Source organism: Pterocles gutturalis, unplaced genomic scaffold, assembly GCF_000699245.1.
Source record: "Pterocles gutturalis isolate BGI_N339 unplaced genomic scaffold, ASM69924v1 scaffold1638, whole genome shotgun sequence".
NCBI classification, from domain to species: domain Eukaryota; kingdom Metazoa; phylum Chordata; class Aves; order Pterocliformes; family Pteroclidae; genus Pterocles; species Pterocles gutturalis.
The window spans coordinates 13,830-32,955 of NW_010117716.1; the positions used below are offsets into that span (position 1 = coordinate 13,830).

The following is a 19,126-nucleotide window of genomic DNA, read 5'->3' on the forward strand; positions in this document are numbered from 1 at the left end:
GTCACAGCCTGCATGGCCTCTGTGCTTTGACTTAGCAATTGTCAGTTGTCTCTGTTCCCCTGGGTTTTACCTCTGTTCCTGCTGCTGAAGGCAGTGGAGAAAGCTTCTTCTCTGCTTCCTTTTCATGGCTAATGTGAGAGCAGAGTCTAGTATCCCCCATGGACTAAAAATCTGGGGAGAGGAAAAAAAAAAAAAACACAAGATAAAAGGAATCTGTAATTCTGGAAGGATTTGAGGATTTCTCTGGGGAGGCTGAGAGCAGGGAGTTTTCCCTTGCTTTCTTTGCCTGTCCCCATGAACATCGGTCAGCTGTAAAATGCTTCTTGGAGAAATGAAGGCATAGAGAGGGGCAGGTCTTGTTATCCTGGGCTGGCTGGTAGGAATCAGAAGGGAGGTATGTAACCAAATGATATTTTTCAGCTGCAAGCCTCCAGCTGCATGACATTTCCAATTATCCCAGCACATACATATGGATGCGCAGACCCCCGCAGTGCCGGCATGCTCGGTGCTTCCGCAGCGGTGGAGGGCCAGCGGAGGCACGGCTCTGCTGCCATCCCGCTCCCACAGCTGGGCGCAGGCAGCTGGCAAAGCCTGACTTAACAGGGAGCAAACCTCCGTCCTTGAGATCTCTATCCACCGTCAGGCTGCATGATGTTCAGCAGCTTTTTGAAGTGTGGTCTAAAGCCTTGTCTGAGAGCAAAGACATTTATTTCCTACGGAGTTTTTTCCTCCCCTTCGTGCTTTTGCTCAGGACAGTGGGCAATTAACTGAATCCCAGGCAGACAGGTTTGGGCATCCTGTAGGACTGTGCGTGGGTATCCTGCGGGGCACGAGCAAGGATGCTCTTGTTTCTCAGGAGGGTTATTAGTGATTGGAACTTACCCATCCCATGGGGTAAAAGCTGTTACACCCCCAGCTTCAGTAAATCAGATCCCAGATAGGCAACACAGGCTGTCTGTGACCAGAGACCGTGGTGGGGAAGGTAACCCATCCTGCTGGTCAGCCCTTGTTGGCAATAGAAAGGTGAGGTGGGAGACTTAAAGGATGCTTTTATCCCAGATTTTCAAGAATAGCTGCAGGATCTGGGCTTTATAAACTTTACAGTAAGGTCTGCTGATCAGAGATGAGAAATATGTTAGATATTTTTTTCTATAAGCTTCATTTATACTCATCAGAGTGCTACAAGTAATAATACCAGGAAATAGATTTGCAGGCAGAAGTATGATTTTTAAGTTAACGATGTTCATTTAATTTCAGCTCTTGTCTCCTAGATGTGCCTCCTCCTAATGCTCTAAATAGCTCCTCTGCCTCTTTGATGTTTACACCCTTCAAATGCATAAAGACAGTTCTCTACAATTCCTCATTTTGCCAAGCAATACATACTTAGTGCTTTTCATCTCTCTCCATAAATCAGTCCCTTTCCTCCAACAGGAGCTAGAATAGGATTTTTTTTTTTCCTTATTAGATTTGTACTGAGAATTTCTTTTCAGAAACAGATAAATGATACAAGGTTTTTTCATTACAAAGCATCCTATCATACATTATTAGCAAACACTTCCACCGTAGAACAGGAATAAAAATAGAAAGTGGGCTATAAAAAAGAATGTATAGCAGGATGGCATCTAATCTCACGGCATGGTACTAAAAGTGGAGCAGTTCCTTCACACTTCTTCACAGATCTTCAAGGAAAGATCCAGGAGGCCTGAGAAACGCTTAGCATCCTTTACTTAAGGATTTTGTTAAATTCTGTGTAATCTTTAACATCAAATTAATGAGTCTTCTCCTTATTCACAAAGCCCACCTAGTGCTTGTGATGCGTTTGAAGCTGCAGATGCTTTGAGCTGGCTTTGCTGCTGTGCCCTGCCTCGCTGTCCCCTCCTCTGTGTCACAGCCCAGCATTGCCTGTGCACGCCCTCTTCCACAAAACTTGAAACGAGAAACCACCCGAGTTATAAATTCTTTCGGATCCCGCTTATCTCAAAACCAGATTTTTTTTTATTGCTGATTTTCAGTGGAAGCCATCAAACGTGAACTAGTTGGGGTTCTCACCTGGCAGGCTGGGTTAACAAGGACATAATGGGCTTTTAAGATTGCTTCTTCTGAAGGACCCTTCCCAGGGATCACACCCTTTGACTCGGACGGCTGGCCATGCTTTACAGGCTGCTGCGAGATAAGGCTTGCCTGGGAAAAACAGTCACCCTCACATTTCCCATACTTCTGAAAGCAATTTTGGTTGAAGTCCAGCAAACCCTGAAAAAAAAATGGTTTAAAATGAAATTACAAATGAAAGGTGAATACTCAAATGGACAACAATTTCAGCAGCTATTTGTCAGGGAAAGCTTAGGACCCTGGAGCTGAGTCTGCCCAGGCTGCTCCGGGGTGGGGGCACGTGCGGGCTGCACTCGGACGCGTGTTCGGCTGAGCGCCGTTTGGCCTGATGGTCTTTCCTGCTTTGCTCTTTCGGCTGTGAATATGAGGAGTGGGGAAAGGAGAGGCTGGTCGGTGGTTTTATTTTCCTCACTTATTTTTTCAGGGGTGAATTAGAGAATGGGAACTTTCCCCTGGGGCAAAGGAGCACAGCGGGGCGGGCTGCTGGCTCTCAAAGGCTGCCCAGGAGCAAATGCAGAGGCAACAAGATTTGCACCTCAAGCAGTCTGGGGATTATTAAGTAAATGTGGCAAATAAGCCATGCAGCTGCAGGATATATTCAGGGAGGGAGCCTGGAGACAGCTTCTATCATCTTGCAGAGGAGCAGGTGCTGCAAAGGAAACCAATATCCGAAACTTTTAACAGAATGCCAAAGATCTTCTCTAGAGCTGCTGCCAGCAAGCGGAGAGAAGGCAGAAAACCCAACACAAAGCCGACATGGTTTTATAATAAACACCAAACCAGTGCCAGAAGTTGTTGTGCACTGGGTTTTGTGACGGTGCATTTTAATTTTGTATTGTTCTCGCTGTCCTTAGCGCCGGGTTAGCACAGCAGCGGGTCCGGCCCCTTCCCTGGGACGGCTGCTGGCTGGCACCGGTGCAGATTTCTGTCTTTTGAAGCTCTGTGTGAACTTCATTGCTTCCACTTTGGGGCTTGCTGGGTCCCTGGGAAGATTTATGCTCTGGCATTTTGATTTTTGCCTTTTGCTTGTTTGAAAAAGCTTTTGAAAAATGTTTGACATGGTTCAGTGATTACTTACTTCCACGGCCAGATCTTTGTCATTTATCATCACTTGAGATGAAGATCTTTGTTCAAGAAATGGTAGCAAGAGTCCTCTTGCACTGGACACTAAAGAGGACAGCGGACTTCCATCAGGGGTTATTGTGTTCAGACCTAACTGCTTGATGAATGCTGAGACCTGATGTTATAAAAGCCATTTATCTGTGTAGTGTTCACCGGTCAGATGCTCTGAGATCTATGGCAGGTCCTGGGACAGTGATGGCTGGGGACACGCTGGCTCCCAACCTCCGCTGGGATGTGCTGTGAGCCATGTCTTGGGGGTTAGCAATGTAGGGGTGGGATTTCCAACAGCTCAGGTCCAAGGACTTACCTTGCCTGGAAGTTAGATTTTGGAGTGCTAGCACTTTATAGTTCTCAGTGTGGTCAAAACAGTGTAAATCTCTGCTTTCTATTTTAGAAAAAATATCATTCTTTTATTTTTAAGTTGGTATAAAAGGATCTTAAACATCAATAAGTAAATACAGTCCCCTCAGCCAACCAAAACCTGAAAGGCAGGCATTTTAATCTCAAAGGTCAATGTTTCAAAAATTTCTAGTACTCTTTTTGACCCATTTTAATTGTCTTTCCTGATAACGAGCTTGAATATCACTGCCCCTCCATGGGGATGCTGAGAACTGCTTGGTTTTGCTATTCCTCCAGAAAGCAGATTTCTGTAACTGCTTGTGCTGGTGTTGCACACAAGTTTAGCACTAGGAAGAAGATGACATCTAGGGAGTGGTGATGAGAAGGTTTCTTAAATTCAGGTGGTGGGTTAGCGAAGAGCCCAAACTGACCAATTCTACTGAAATTGCACAAAAAAAAACCAAACCCCTAAGACAGTGATTTTGATATTTAAAGATATATATATATATTTATATGCTGGTAAAGGGCATTTGTAGACCTTGGTGGTGTAGAGCAGGTAAATGCACTGTGCCATGGGCCAGGCACTAAGCTCCTCAGCCCAGACACTCCCCAAGGGAGTATCAGAGCTGGCACTGGACAGTCTCTCTGAAGAGCGACTCTGCCCTTTGCGTGTGTACGTACACACACGTACGTGTGGGTGTATATATCTACACACGCTTGCGAAGTCTGTAACAGCACAAGCTGTCTGTGTTTGCTGTACATTCTGTTTCTTAGGGCAACATTTAGACTGTGAACTCCCTGAAGAAAAGACTATTTTACTGAGTGTTTCCAACACTCTTAATCCTCCTGGGCTTTCATTTCCTGGCTGGCTTTTAATGTAATGTAAAGAAGAGAAATAATATCTTCCATTAAAACTTTATTGGGTAGCTTTTACACTTGAGAGCTGTTTCACTTACTCCCAGTCAAATGACTCTATGTCATTGAAAGCTAAACATGAAAATTCAGGAGGGGGAAGCAGAAAGCCACCTGCAGCCTTGAAAAGAGGAGGAAAAACAAGAGCGGTGGGTTCAGTGACCTGTCCAAGATGCACATAGCTCAGGATGGAGTCCTGGGCCGGAGCGATATGTGACAGGACACGAGGACAGCAGCCAGCACGGGAAACACACTTCATTTCTTGGCAAGGGGAATCTGCAAATGTGTGTCCCCCACTTCCACGTCCTGCTGATTTCTCCCGGAGTCGGCTGTAATTATGGGGAGCAGCAGCCATCTGCTTGCTTCCATGGATGTTGCTAAGGCTACTGGAGGGCTGATTGATATCTGGTTACACCGGAGAGCAGCCTGAGTGGCAGCAGCTGACCTTCTTAGGAGTATCTGCGTTGCTCCTCACCTTCCCTCTGGCTTTTGCTGTGACCTTTGGATACAGATCGATCCCAGATTAGTGTGTGTTAACAACAAATACCCTAAAATTAGGATACAAGGAGACAAGTTCTGAAAAGGTTAGACAAGCTCGGGGCAAGTTAGTGCAAGACCTTGCTCACCGTGCTGGTGGTTGGTCTGTGTGGTCTGTTTTCCAAAAGTCTTTTCCAGTCCTATTGCCTATTATTCCAGAGCAAAACCTGGACAAAAAAACCTGGACAGCCCTAGGATGGGGGAGCTGTGGTGTGGCACCTGTGCCTTCTCAGCTGGGCTGCACAAAGCCCTGATACAGCCCAGGGGATGGATGAAAACTTATTTTTCTGGGCACTCCATGAACCCTAGGATGGGGAGCTGTGGTGTGGCACCTGTACCTTCTCAGCTGGGCTGCACGAAGCCCTGATACAGCCCAGGGGATGGATAAAAACTTATTTTTCTGGGCACTCCATGGAGTGTTGATGGAACCAGTACGTTTTGCCAAGCCAAGATGGGTAAGTGCATCCAGCTGTACTGGACTGGCTTCAGGTCATCAGTGACAGGCAAGGGTTTTCAGTGTCACTTGAACAATTATGTTGTCCTCCCCACTCCATTTACAAACTTTGACTGTATAAATATATCAGAGCATGCTTATGCAGTATATATATATGGTATGGAAGCTGTAGGCCATATAATGAAATAAATTTGTCTCTAGGCATTGTACCCAGCCATGTAGGAAAGCCTGTAGAGGACCTCACTGGTCATCAGCTATGAACTGGTTAAATACAAACTTTGATCCGTATCGTCAAAGGTAGTTTGTGCATCTTCACAATGTCTTCAAGTGTTCAGTAACAAAGAAAGCTCTGAGGGGGAAAATTAGCTGTGTCATGGGTGATATAAAGCTGCCTTGGTACCTGTAAAGTGCCCCAGAAATACAGAATTGAAGCAATGAACAGAAATGCTCAGTTAGAGCATTTTCCATACTTTATGTTAATCATTAGGGTAGAGCTGAAATTAGCTTTAATTGATATTAAGGGTTGAAAAAATGATTCCTCTGGAGAATGAGTCTCTTTAACCTTTAATGTTGCAGTAAATAAAATATCCTGTCAACATTTGTGCAACAGTAAGGGTTTTCCAAATTCCGTCTCTGTATGGTGAGCCATTCAGCATGCCCCATTCTCTCCATTACAGCAGATGTCAGCGCATAAATTCACCGACAGGTTTCCACATTTCCAAGCTATCTGTCATACCCTGGTAATTCCCCATGCTGGCTTGTTACTTGTAACAGGGAGGTGGAGAGAGGAAGGAGGGACGGTGAGAACTAACCAAATTCTGCACGCTGGCTTTTTCATTTGTGCCCCTCCTGACTCGTGGGCTTCTGATGCCGGAGTATCAGCAGAGGAGCTGTGCCTCAGTAGAGGGGAGGGTAAAAGGAGCAACGCTGCCTATTCTTCCTTTCAGGTGAAATATGCCTGAAAATGTTTCATTTTTCACTTTAAAGGCAAGGCGGAATTGCAAAAGACTTCAGTACTTTAGGGACACTTAGTTTGGTAATAGTCAGGTCATCCTTCTATCTGTCAGGGCTCAGCCTGGTATTGAAACACCTCATAACCGACTCGGTGAAGTGCAGGAAATATTCCCCCGCTGTAAGCAGGAAACCTGTTTTTCATCAAATCCATTTGATCATTGCAATCAACTGGAAGTCTTACATCATTTAGGGAAGTTCCTGTAACATGGATGGTTATTCTGCTATAGTTAATGGAGAAACAGAAAACAAATCTCCTCGCTTACAACCAGCTTTGTCTTTCATCAGGACTGATACAATATCACGGGGTATATATCTCCTTTGGAAAGTTCTCAGCAAGCCTTTGTGCATAAAGGGGAATATATTTCTGCATACTTACAGAAGCCTTCCTGAGTGGTGTTTTACCGGGGTGTGTGTCCGCTACACTAGCACGGTGACTGGACAAAAACTTTTCTGATGAGACAACGGTTGTAAAACCTTTGAGAAAAGCATAATTATTAAAATGTTGATGTGCCATAGATTTTCTTCATTCTTCCTTTTTTTTTTTTTTTTTGGTCTTCTTGCTTAGAGTTTGGGAGGATTTAGGGGAGGAATTGAAACAGAAGTCTCCCTAAAATTAATTTATTTCTGTTGTACTGTGTTTGGAAACTCTTTCCTCTGCCAAAGACCCGGCTGCCTTGGGACAATACGATGTCCCAGGCCTGCCAAGGGTGTGTTGAAACAGTTGAAGGAATCAGGAAGGTCTGGGTAAATTACATATGTTTTATCAATGTAAACATTTGAAAGTCAATTTAATCAGTAATAGGTCTGGTTTAAAGAGGAAATGACCAAACCAGTGAAAACAAATCTGATGAATGTCCAAGGAGCAGAACCAGCGGACTCCTGGCCAGGTCACATCCATTTCGGAGGGACGGCCGGTGAAGCAGTGGAAAGTGCTGGGAATGGTGGAGGCAGCCCCTATAAGCGAAGTAATTTTATGGAGTAAAGACACAGAGGATCTAATTTTCTTCTAGAAGACTCATTACCATGATTTTGTTACACATTATTTATGGGCTGTTATGATAGTCCTGGCAGGTCATAATTGGCTGAAGCCAGAGAATTAGTCACATTTTTCACATTCAGAAGGATGATCTGTACAGTTACACTAATGACTTCATTCCCGGAGATGCCACGGGCTGGGCAGGGACTGCCTGTCCTGGGCTGGGGTAGGATTAACCCTTTCTGCTTCTGAGCACCATGTGAGGGCACTCGATTTTGACCATGAGAAACCACAATGACTTTTCTTTATGTCAAAGCAGCTGTTTGGCCTGCAATGACTTGCTGCTTTCACAATGTTTTCACCTTTCTTTCCTCTTCCTTGAATTGGGAGTTAGTTTTGCCTAGCCCTGTTTTTCTATGGGGAAAATATTTTTTTTTCACTAGTCTATCTGTGCAGGGGCGTTGCACCCTCTCCATCAGAGCTGGCTGCTGCAACGGTGGGACTGGCCCAACCCTTCCACTGAAGGCTTTCAACCCCTGTTAAGGGATGAGAAAGGGCTTTATTGGCAGCACTTGTAGCTGCCTTTCTGTGTACATAGCAAAACCCAAACAATTTATCACAGATGATGAATCAGAAGGGAGCACTATAATTGTTTTATCTGCCTTTTGGGACAGCACAAGCTGCTAACTCTTGAATTAGAGCCTGGTGAATGTTGCTGTGTCTTCCTGAAAAATGGGCAGCTTTGATTTGGGGATTTCCAGTGTTTGGGAATCCACCACACCATTGACTGTCCCCTCCCAAACTCCCTAATTGCTTTTGTTAAAGAATGGACATTAATCTTGAATAAATTTGTACTGTGTTGGATTGTAGCTCTTGGGTCACGTTGCAGTTTTATCTGCTCGACTAGAAAAAAGCATGGGGCCATGGGAGAAAATTACAGACGATGATTTGGAAGATGTTACCTTGGAGTGAAGGATGCCAGGAGAAAGTTAAAGGGCAACTGAAGCTGGTTTTCAGCTTTTCTAAAAGCCTTTCCCATTTTACTAGCATCCTTCTTGGTTTGTAGGTGCCAGGACCAGCCCAATACACTGGGGTTAACTGGTGTGTGACGTTCAGGTCCAGGAGAAACTCCCACCTGCCTTTTGATATTCTCTGTTTCTGTGGTCAGGGATGGCACAAGTCCTTTGGTCAAAGCATCACTCTGATGGCAGGACCCAGCCCATAGGGCACAAGCTCTGGAGCAGTTCAAGAGCAAAGCAGCTGGCAGCAGGATAACATCCCACCATGGGGAATGCATAAATCCCATCCCTGGCTCTGGGAGGAGGCCAGGCTTGGCTACAAGCTGTGTTCAGAGAATTTCTCCAGGAGCAGTGGCCCTCCTGCAGTGCTGTCACCACCTCCTGCGAGTTGCTCCTGCTGCTCTTGAGAAGCCATCCCCTGTCTCTCCAGCACAGGAGAGGATCGGCCAGTGCTGAACTGAAGCAACCTCTTAATCAACCTAAGAGGTGGGAGTTACATGTTTGTAAAATACTGTATAAATGGGAGGGTTTGATCGCAGTAAATGAAGGATCAGATTCATTAAATTAAGTGGAAAGCAATGTACATGGATAATTTCAAGGGTTGAGGCTGAATATGGTTTTCAAATAGGAAGTGATCAGCCACTATACACAACAGAGAGCAGCTCTCAAACATTTTTAATGACAGTATTTGTACACACTTTAGTTTAATTAACACATAGCACAAGAGAGGTTTGGTAACTAGGATATAGTCTCACACCAGTTGCCTCAATTATAACACATGAAATTTCAGGCATCGGTACACCAAGAAGAACCGTCACCTGTCCCTGCCCAGCAAGGTCTGGCAATCTGAATTTCCATCACACCTTGTTTCTCTTGGATGCAACAGTAATTCCTTCTCTCCAGATGGAGAAGTCCCCTTAGAAGTGGATGATCAGCTTCTTATTTGGATTTATTTCTTGTTTTCTGCAATCAAAATTAAGGGGATGGTATATTGTCACTGCCCAGTGATCCACATTACATTTCTGACAGCTATGTTTATTAGTAAATATGTAGTAATTGCTTCCAGAATTAACTAGAGCCGCTCTTCTGTGTCTGTACGTGTAGGAGACATTTCCCAGGATGTGTGATCCCTTTGTTAGCACAGCACTCATTAGATGCTGGAGGATGGCTGCAGATGGGTTTTATGCCTTTGCAGGTGCGGTGTTGGTCCGGGGGACTACCTTCAAAATAATCGGTTTCTCTGGTCTTAAGAGTCCCCGTGTATTCAGCTTGAGAGGGATCTGTAACAATAAGAGGACAACCGCATTTGGAGATAAATAAGTAGAGATTAAAGGAAAGAAACATGGCCATGCTTTGGACATAAGCTGATGCATAGTGCCTGACAGCGTACCTCCCCCAAAAGTGCAAAGCAGCTGGTGTTACACCCACGGTGAGAAACCAGGCACATGGCTCTTTGTGCATGAGTTTTGAACCGCAATGTGTTCCTCACCTGTGTTTCTTTGCAGATCTGGAAGGTGAAATGTTGCAATAGGATGGTGATGGCAACTTTCATCGTCAGGAGAGCAAACCGCAACCCGAGGCAGTTCCTGGGACCAGCCCCGAAGGGCAGGTACGTGTATGGGTCTATGGACTCTCTGTTTTCCTTGTTGAACCTGGATGATGAGATAGTTGGGGGAAAGAAATGAAAGCAGCAGAAAACCAAAAAGCTACATATCTGTATTACTTATAGAAATCTCTTGCTGGTGCCCTGCAGAGACTTGTTGGTTTTTCCACTAAGATATCTTGGCATACCCCAGCAACCGAGTGCTGTGTCAGAGCCCTCGTCCAGGACGGGGTGGGATCCCCCTTCAGTGTTTGAGCTTAATTCTGTCAGAGCAGTAAAGTCAAGAGCAATGTGAAAATCTACATGCTCTCCCAAAACAACCGGTATTTCCTATCTGTTGTATTTAGTGAGAGAGAAAGTAGGCATCATCTTGGCTAGGAGCAGCCTATGGCTTCAGTCTTGCTGGGAATGAGAGGTAGACGCCAATTATAAAAATAACCAACCAAGGAAAAGTTATCATTTCCTTGAAAACAAGGAGGGAAGGCAGCTCTGGAAGGATAAACTCTGGTATTTTGTAGTAAAGACTGTGTGAAGGAAAGAGGTTCAGCAAAGATTATATGGAGAGATGGGTAGAGGCTACAAAAAAAGTCACTGCCTACCCACTCTCTGTCAGCAAGCCTAAAAATGTGTACAAGATGTTGTGAGGTATCGATGTTACTCTCCCAATAGGATTATGTTGTTTGAAACCCCGCTTTAAGTGCGAAGCTCATTTTCTTCTTAAAAGGACATTCCCATGAGCCTGCAATTTCTTATTGGTATTGTTTGTGAGAAGATATGAAGAACACCATTAGGAAGCTAATTAGAGATTAATACTTAATTACTATGTGAGGAAAAAGCAGCATATGTCTTCCCTTTCATTATGTTTTTTGTACCTTTCTGGTCTGAACTCTTCTGGGTTTGGCCAGTACTCAGGGACGCGGTGCAGGGTAGTGGGTGGGATCATAACAACAGTTCCTTTGGGAATGGTCACTCCATTTATTTCTACGTCTTTCTTGCAGACTCTCTCGAGCCGTCCTCCAATGGGGAAGAGCCGGAGGGTTTCATTCATTGCCATGTCAAGATATTCCAACTGCATGATTGCTTCATAAGTGAGAGGAGCCTGTAGGATGACAGGAGAAAGGTGACCAGGTATGTCGGCATCAGGATTGGATTTTCCTAAAATGACTCTTGAGACCAGAGTGTCCCCAGCCCCTTCTTCCCCAACCATGTCTCAGCCACACTGAAGGTAGAACACAAGGTAGAAATTGCATATTTGCATAATTGCATAATTGGTTTCATTTTCCATCCCTGATGGATGGCAATGCCTGGAAATCCACTTCCATTTGCACATGGGTGCAGAGTATGGCCAATATGTTTGCAGTGGGGTGTCAGCTGCCAAAATAATATTGCTACAGGGTTGAGTCATCTCAGTGCCCGCATCTCTTAGAGTTGTTGGAAGATCCCAGGAGGAGGGTGTTTAGGAGCTACAGATTTCTCCTTGTCTTGACTGAACAAGGAGGACAGCAGGGTTAGAGGGTCTTCACCATCACTCCAGGTCCTCTCACCTTGTTGGGTAAAACAGTGTCGATTTCATCCAGCAGCTTTTGCTGCACGTCGGGATGCGTGGCCAGTTCGTACGCCAGGTAACAAAGTGTGTTGCTGGTGGGTTCGTAGCCGGCAAAAATAAAAATGATGGCTTGTGCCAGGACCTCTACATCAGTCAGGGCTGTGGGGAGAGAGGATGTAGGCAGATGAGCAACACTGGTGCGTTGGCTGATGGTCTCAGCAAGGACGAGGTAGCAACGAGTGGGGTTGAGGCAGGTTTGTGGTTGTTTTCTGATAATGTATTTATAGGTATGCTGTTATCTGTCCAGAAAAAGTAATTTAATAGAGGAGCCAGATAATTTCCTGGGTATAAATTATGAACACAGCAGTACTCCTCCCTGGTAAAGGACTGGGGGGTTCCCCTTAGCCCTGGTGCTGGCAACAAGGGACAGATTTCTGCCTGGAGCTGGTCAGTGGGGGGACAGCGGTGACCCATTGAGCCTTTCTATGGGAAAGAGCTCCCTGTATTCTCCTTGGTCCCCCAGCCCCTGCCACTTCTCTAAAGTAACAAGTGATAGGACAAGAGGAAATGGCCTCAAGTTGCACCAGGGGAGGTTTAGGCTGGATATTAGAAAAAATTTCTTCACTGAAAGAGTGCTCAGGCATTGGAACAGGCTGCCCAGGGAAGTGGTGGAGTCACCATCCCTGGAGGGGTTCAAGAAACGTGTAGATGTGGTGCTTGGGGACATGGGTTAGTGAGTTAGGTGGTGTTGGGTTGACGGTTGGACTTGATGATCCTTGAGGTCTTTTCCAACCCTTATGATTCCATGATTTGGATATTGTTACCTTTATGTAAGTTATTCTCTTCATTGCCGTTGTGACTGGCTGACTTCTGGGATTCGATCATCAGCTGCAGAAAATCTACTCTGCCCTGAGAAGAAAAGCAGGAGAGGTTCTTTGGTGACAGGTCCCTCAGGGAGGGCTCAGATAAGCAAATGTTATAGCCTAAGCACCATTTTCAAACTGAAAGCATCCCTAAAATGCAGATTATTTCCTTGTAAAGCAACACACTTGCATTTTATTTTGGAAACTTATCTGTCCTTTTCATGAAGCCATTGGCTGGGAGAGCAGTGTCTCAAATGAATTTCAGGAAAGGGATTCAAACTGTAAGAGGGAAAATTTTTCCAGGAAGCAGCTTCAATTTTTGAAAACAGAGGGGAAGGCACAACCCTGAAAGGTGGTATTGCTGCTTACTCTGTTCTCTTATCCTCTGCCTAGTCTTCTTCAGAGTGTCTCTGACTTATTACAAGTTCTGCAACCCCAAGCTTAATGCAATTCTACCAAGCCTTTATCTGGATTTAACTTCAGATCATGGATGTACAAAGTCCACTTGCTCCTCTGCCAGGGCTGGTCAGGTAAGGCTTTACTGAGAGTATTAAAATCAGGTGTTTGCACTTCAGCAGAGTTGGGGGTTTTGTTGAGTCATTGTACTTTGGCTTCAGCCTTGATATCATCACCCTAATTATATTTCATTTAAGTGTATTTTCTGCCACAATTGCAAGCAAATTCACACTTGTTTACCTTGTGAGCATCCTTTTCACGATCCTGCTTAATTTTGGCAACTGATCTCATGAAGAAATCTACAGCGCTGCTGTTGAATATGTTCATGTTCATCTTGTTGAAGAGAGGAACAGTGAATGGACATATAACTGAAAAAAAATTGAGACCAAAATCACACACTGTAAACAAACTCCACCTGATACAAGATAGTTATGGATGTTACCAAGCAAGTAACAATGCTACTGAGAAATTTGCCTTTTTTCCTCTTTCTTGGGATGGTTTGTCTTGACACAACCCTCTCCCAAGTTCGTGTCAACTGGGCACAACTGAGCTGGGTATAATCTTTGCTTTAAGAGATGACCAAAGCATATGCCACCTGCTTTTTCTAAGGCACTGCTTTCTAGGGACAGGTTCTTTCTGTGCATTATACAGCACTATGACAGGCTCAGAAGAGAAATATTGAAAATTCCAAATTCTGCTTTCACGCTGAGCTATTTGCTGGCATGCTATGCTCATGTAAACATTTTCAAGTCCACTTCAGAGCATTTCCTTCATTATAGAGAATGAACCTTGAGTTTGTGTATAATCTAATCCTAAAATCTACAGCACCAGAATAGAGGAGTTATGCACAGATCACACCTTTCCATGTGTTTTAGCAAAGTATCTAATCTTGATTTCAGGTTGCAAGTGATTTAAGGTCCATCACCATCACTATAAGCTCTTGCACTGCTAGGAAATGGCATCGAATTTCAGCACCCACTCGGCACACTCTGCCAGAAAATGCATTTCAGATAACACCACTCTCCTCAAGCCCTACAGTTTCAACCATCGAATCATTTTCCAGCACTCATTTGGATATTGGCTGGGATGTTGAAAGAGGGGAGATTTAGATGAGATGTGAGGAAGAAATGTTTTCCTGTGCGGGGGGTGAGGCAGTGGCCCAGGTTGCCCAGAGAAGCTGTGGATGCCCCATCCCTGGAGGGGTTCAAGGCCAGGCTGGATGAGGCTTTGGGCAACCTGGGCTAGTGGGAGGGGTCCCTGCCCAGCTAGGGAAGTTCTCTAAGCAATAGTTGGTTGGTTAATGTACCAGTCTGATATGCTTGCTAAAGTCCTGTTTCAATAGTACTCTGACACTTGAATGAAGTTTTCAACAAAAAAAAACGTCATTTACATGTCAAGAGAAGGACTGGGTTAAAAACATCAATCTTGATGAACTTCTGCATCTCTCTGACAAAGGGGTCTTTGGGGTTGTTCATGGAGTTGATGTTCACACCGAATGAAGTGCTGGTGACCACATCCATGCTGTAGCATCCAAAAATGCTGAAAAAAAAGATGGAAAAGATAGACTGTGGTTAAATATTTGGACCAAGTGAATATATTTTTTTTTCCTAATGCCTACGTGACATTCAAATATCAATCTTCGTAAGAACTTGTGCCCTGGTTTTGAAAAGGAAGTTGGATATATGGTAACTGTAAAGCACTTATAGAGAAAAGGATAGATTTTTAGAGAACTTTAGTTTCAAGCCTGCATGGATTTTGAAATTGGACAGCTTTCCTGAGGATTTTAAAACAGCAGGTAGCTACATGAGCAGGCTAGTGCCAGGGACAGCATGAGGCTCTTGAGCATTTCAGCTTCTTGGGGAAGGGTGGTAACGCACCCTGCTTCAAACATGCCATGAAAATGGTCATCTTCAACCCAGCACAGGCACCTAGAATGGTACAAACTGTCCAAGCCCTCTCCTTATGGGGTTTTTGGTAGGGGAGAGCCGCACTGGTGTGTGACTACTGGTGTGAAGCTGCATCTCTGACGCATCTGATGCTTTCTGCATCTCTGCTTTGATCTGGGGTGAAATACAGAGGTTGCAGAGCCTGTGTAGAGGGCACGGGTGAGGACATCACACCCAGAGCCACACTACAGCCTTTCTTCCCACTCCTCCAGCAATGGGGCAAGTGATGGATGGGCATCCCACAGTGCTGTGTGTTGGGCAGACAGGCCAGCAACCCCAGTGTCCTGTGATACAAGAAGGTGGTGCACAGAGATCCTGAGTGTATGGGGAGGAAACCCTGGTTTTGCAGTGGATTTGGGGTTATCTTGAATCTGTGGATTCACAAAGTTGTGCTGGAGCATTTCCCCCCTCCCCCAATTCCCCACGGAAGGCTTCTTTCTGGGTCTCTGACTGTAGGAAGGTTTGCTAACATCCCAGCTTAAATTTTTTTTCAAATTTCCAGCAAGGCTTTCAGCTAGCCCTGTTCCTCATTTCAGAAGTCTGGTTTACCCAGCAAGCGCTCTGTTGCCAGTAACGAATGAACTGCAGCACTTTGCTAACAAGGCTTGCTGCTTAGCCTGCTGCTCCTAGAAGCTACTTACTCCTTTACAGATAGAGTGTTGTCCTTTTCCAACTTCTTTTGAACATTTTCCACCAAAATTTCCCCATAGTGCTTCATTATAGGGAACATCTGTAACACAAACCAGAGATGGTCAGCTACGTCTAGTACATTTTACTCCTTTAAGACAGGCTTTTGAAGACTACAGGCAGTTTCATCAATATTTACAAATAAGATCTTTCAGTCTCTTTTTCTTGTTTGTTTTAAATTGGGTATAAATGAAACAGACCAGCTTAGCTGCCAGGCTCTGGCTAAGGAAATCAGGCCCCTGTGACAATCTCAGCCTGGAATCGCTGTCTACTGACTTTCTGATTTAGTTTGTTCCAGCTCCTCTGTGGTTTACCTCCTTTAGTTTCCCACTGGTGAAGGTTGGAGAGAGCACAGTACGAAGCCTTTTCCACTGCTCATCTTCAGCTATTGACACAGCATTCCTCAGCACCCCGACTGGATCAAAACGCTGGGGGGGAAGAAGGCAAGATGTTAACACCAGAAAAGGCAGTGGTTTCCCTGCAAGGATGGGAATGTAGGATGCAAACCCCTCCCCAGGCTATTTCAGGGGCATCACTCCTGGCAGCAGGTTAAGGTTTTACAAACAGCCTCTCTCAAGACACACATACATAAATAATCCCTTTCCCTGCAGTAAACCAGCTGTGAGATCTCCTTTTCAGATCCAGAGCAAGTAACCCAACGAGCCCAACAGCCGTATGTGCGTGTGTACCCCCATCATGCCGCCCAGAGCCTGCATCCCAGCTGGGGGCGGACCCACACGTTCACACAGGCTGCAGTTCATCCCTATAGATATCTATATATAGATACACATATACATATATAGGTGTGAGAGCAGAATTTGCTGATGTGCAGGCAAACAGCTTCCTCTGGCAGCCCAGGTCTGCGCTCCCCAGGCTGTAAGGCAGGGGAACAGTGACATACAGTGGCCATTGACAGTAATCCCCACAGTGCCGTCACTTGTCCCTTATGGAAAACCCTGCTACACGCTTGGCATGCTTGTCTCCTCCTGCACTTTGGGTTTTTTTTGGACTCTGTGGTACATCACCATGCTTTCCCTCTTACCCTTCGGTTGGTAAAGGTGGAGTAACACTCTTTAACCAGCACAGATTTAATGATCTGGGGGTCCATGATACCCAGCACAGGTTTCCTGCCATCATAAATCCTGGTGGGGGGAGAAGAGGAGATGGATGAACAACCCCAGATATTTGAACCAAAAGGCTTGGCCCATGAAACAAAATGTGTTAAATGCATGCTCATCCATCACCAGCCTTGCTGTTCTGCAGATGCCTAAGTACAGAAATGTAGAAATTAGAGATGGAAAAGGACTCCTAGGACTTCTCCCATCTGGTTTTGTAAATGATAAAGGGGGTTAAACACCTTCCGAATTCACTGGGAAATGAGCGGGGCTCAGTCCCTCAAAGGAGCAGATACTAAATGAAGCAAGTGTCTTTGCTTTCTCCCCTGACTCTGGGTTTTTCCAGGCACTTAAACACATTACGGTATTAGAAGGAAACTTGTTCGACCCCTTTCAGGCTCTTGAATTGGGTGTCTGGAGACTTGGGCAGACAGCACTGAAATATCCTTAGAGATGAAACTCAATCCTTGTTTTTGTCTTTTAAGCTGCCAGTTCTGAATGCTTTCCTGGAAGAGATGCAGATTAAGCAGATTTACACACTTTCCCTGTTTATGTAGAGATCTCTTTTCCAGACTCCATTTTTTAAAGTTGCTATAGGGACTAATGGATGCATTATAGAGGATATGCACAAGTTTGTAGCTCAAGCTGTAAAAGCAGCAATAAAAGCCGTAGGAGATGTCCAGAGCAGAGCAGCTATAGCTGCACCAGCTCCTATCACAGCAGGTAAGGACCAGTGGCATGAGGAAGTCCGCGGACTTTGGATCTGCTTTTTCTCTCAGTGTTGGGAGTTGCTCGCATTCCTCTGCTGTTGGTAAACCAGAGGGACTCAACCTCCCAGTTCCAGTTTCTCCCTTAAGTAAATAGTAGTTTTGCTGTTGGTTTTGTTAGGAGCAGGTGAGCGCCTTTTGTCACTGGCTGTACAGGGGCTTTCATAGCGCAGGGCAGAGCCATTGCCATATAGCATGACAGCGGCACAGCCGTGCAATCATCAGGATTTAATGCAAGGCACCATGCACACCCCATCATTGCTGTACTTGTCCTGCTGGGATCATCAGGGGTGCAGGTAGAGAGAAGGGAGCTTTCCTAATGATTTTTTTTCTCCCTTTTGTATGGATTCTGGTTTTATCTTACGAAGAGGTCGGTGGTTCATACTCACCCCCAGATTTTCCCATATTTCTCGAAACATTCATTGTCAAACTCCACTAAACCCTGTGGAAAGCAATTTGAAAATTAGCGAGGATGCAGCAGAGGGAATGATGTTAGAGATGGCGGGTCAGGAGGGATATTTGTAAACTGATGTTCAGAGCTGCCTTCTGAGTTCTCCTCCTTTCCAAAAAAACATCACGAATGCATAAATGTATATCATGTTTGTGAATGAGCCGTTTGCCAGGCCCCTGGCAAAGGGCAGCTGTAAATCATCCACCCGCGAGTGCTCGTTTGGAGATACTGCAAAGGCAGAGCCCCGTGGTCTGTGTTACTGAGCCCTTATCCCACGCTGGCCTTTGCACGACCGGTGCGTTATGGTGGAGCTTGGCATTTGGAGATAACTTATCAGCACCATGTATCTGTTATAGCTACAGCTGTACGAGCAAGTGGATATTTCCAGAGCCAGGAAGGCTTCTGGCACTTACTTTGCGATAGTGCAGGCATGTCCCGATGAAAGGCAGGGGTTTTGGCCCAGGAATACCCAACTTCTTGAAAAACCCAAATGGCCAGGTCCCATATCTGTGGGATAGAAAAGACAACCAAGTGCTACATCACCATGGCACTGGGGCTGCGAGTTCTCCTAAATGGGGAGGCTGCAGCGATGTCCCTTTGGCTCTAAGTAGAGGAGCTGATCCAGGAGCTGGAAAAAAGTGTCCCAAAAGACAATTGTCATGTAAAAACTACTTAGTAAACATGGTGAGGCTCACTGCTGCCAGACAGAGCTTCAGAGAGATGGTTTTGACGTAAAAGCAGCTCTCTCCTAAAGGCATAGGTGCTCTGGTGGAAGCAGGACCCTAAAGCCTTGAGCAAAAGTCAGGAGAGGAGCTCTTTGGCAACCAGAGGAGAGGCAGAAAATGGAAGAAGGAACACTAAGCTTGCATGTTTTTATTGAAGAGAAATCAAAGCACTGCCAGAAGTGGTGTCCCAAACAAGGTTTTTGTTGAGCTGTACTTTAATTTCATTTATTGTTCTCCCCCCCCCTTGGCCCGGCATTAGCTCAGTGGTGCATCAGGAACTCTTGTCTTGATGGTTTTCTCTTTAGATTTTATTGACAGCTTTGCAGATTTCTTTCCTCTGAAGCACCCTTTTTGGCAGCTGTAAAGTTATTACTTCTACCTCGGGGCCTTCTGTTTCTCAACAAGGGCCTGGGCTGCAGCCCTTTGAAGCTTGTCTTTGGCTGTGTTGAAAGAGCTCCTCAAAATATTTGTTTTTAGTTAGTAGC

The 19,126-nt window shown here is 45.2% G+C and overlaps 1 protein-coding gene across 1 annotated transcript in view; it reads right to left on the reverse strand.

Moving 5' to 3' along the window:
• Nucleotides 1–9,663: 9,663 nt before the first annotated feature.
• Nucleotides 9,664–19,126, reverse strand: part of LOC104463510 (cytochrome P450 3A24-like) — an 11,543-nt gene continuing 2,080 nt past the window's right edge. Inside the window, exons 2-13 of the mRNA XM_010075881.1 lie at nt 18,330–18,423; nt 17,855–17,907; nt 16,626–16,725; nt 15,898–16,011; nt 15,538–15,626; nt 14,341–14,489; nt 13,191–13,318; nt 12,456–12,540; nt 11,630–11,790; nt 10,958–11,184; nt 9,972–10,134; nt 9,664–9,762 (exon numbers count right to left, since the gene is read on the reverse strand). Coding sequence (XP_010074183.1) covers nt 9,664–9,762; nt 9,972–10,134; nt 10,958–11,184; nt 11,630–11,790; nt 12,456–12,540; nt 13,191–13,318; nt 14,341–14,489; nt 15,538–15,626; nt 15,898–16,011; nt 16,626–16,725; nt 17,855–17,907; nt 18,330–18,423 — 1,462 coding nt within the window. The remainder of the gene's footprint in view (nt 9,763–9,971; nt 10,135–10,957; nt 11,185–11,629; nt 11,791–12,455; nt 12,541–13,190; nt 13,319–14,340; nt 14,490–15,537; nt 15,627–15,897; nt 16,012–16,625; nt 16,726–17,854; nt 17,908–18,329; nt 18,424–19,126) is intronic.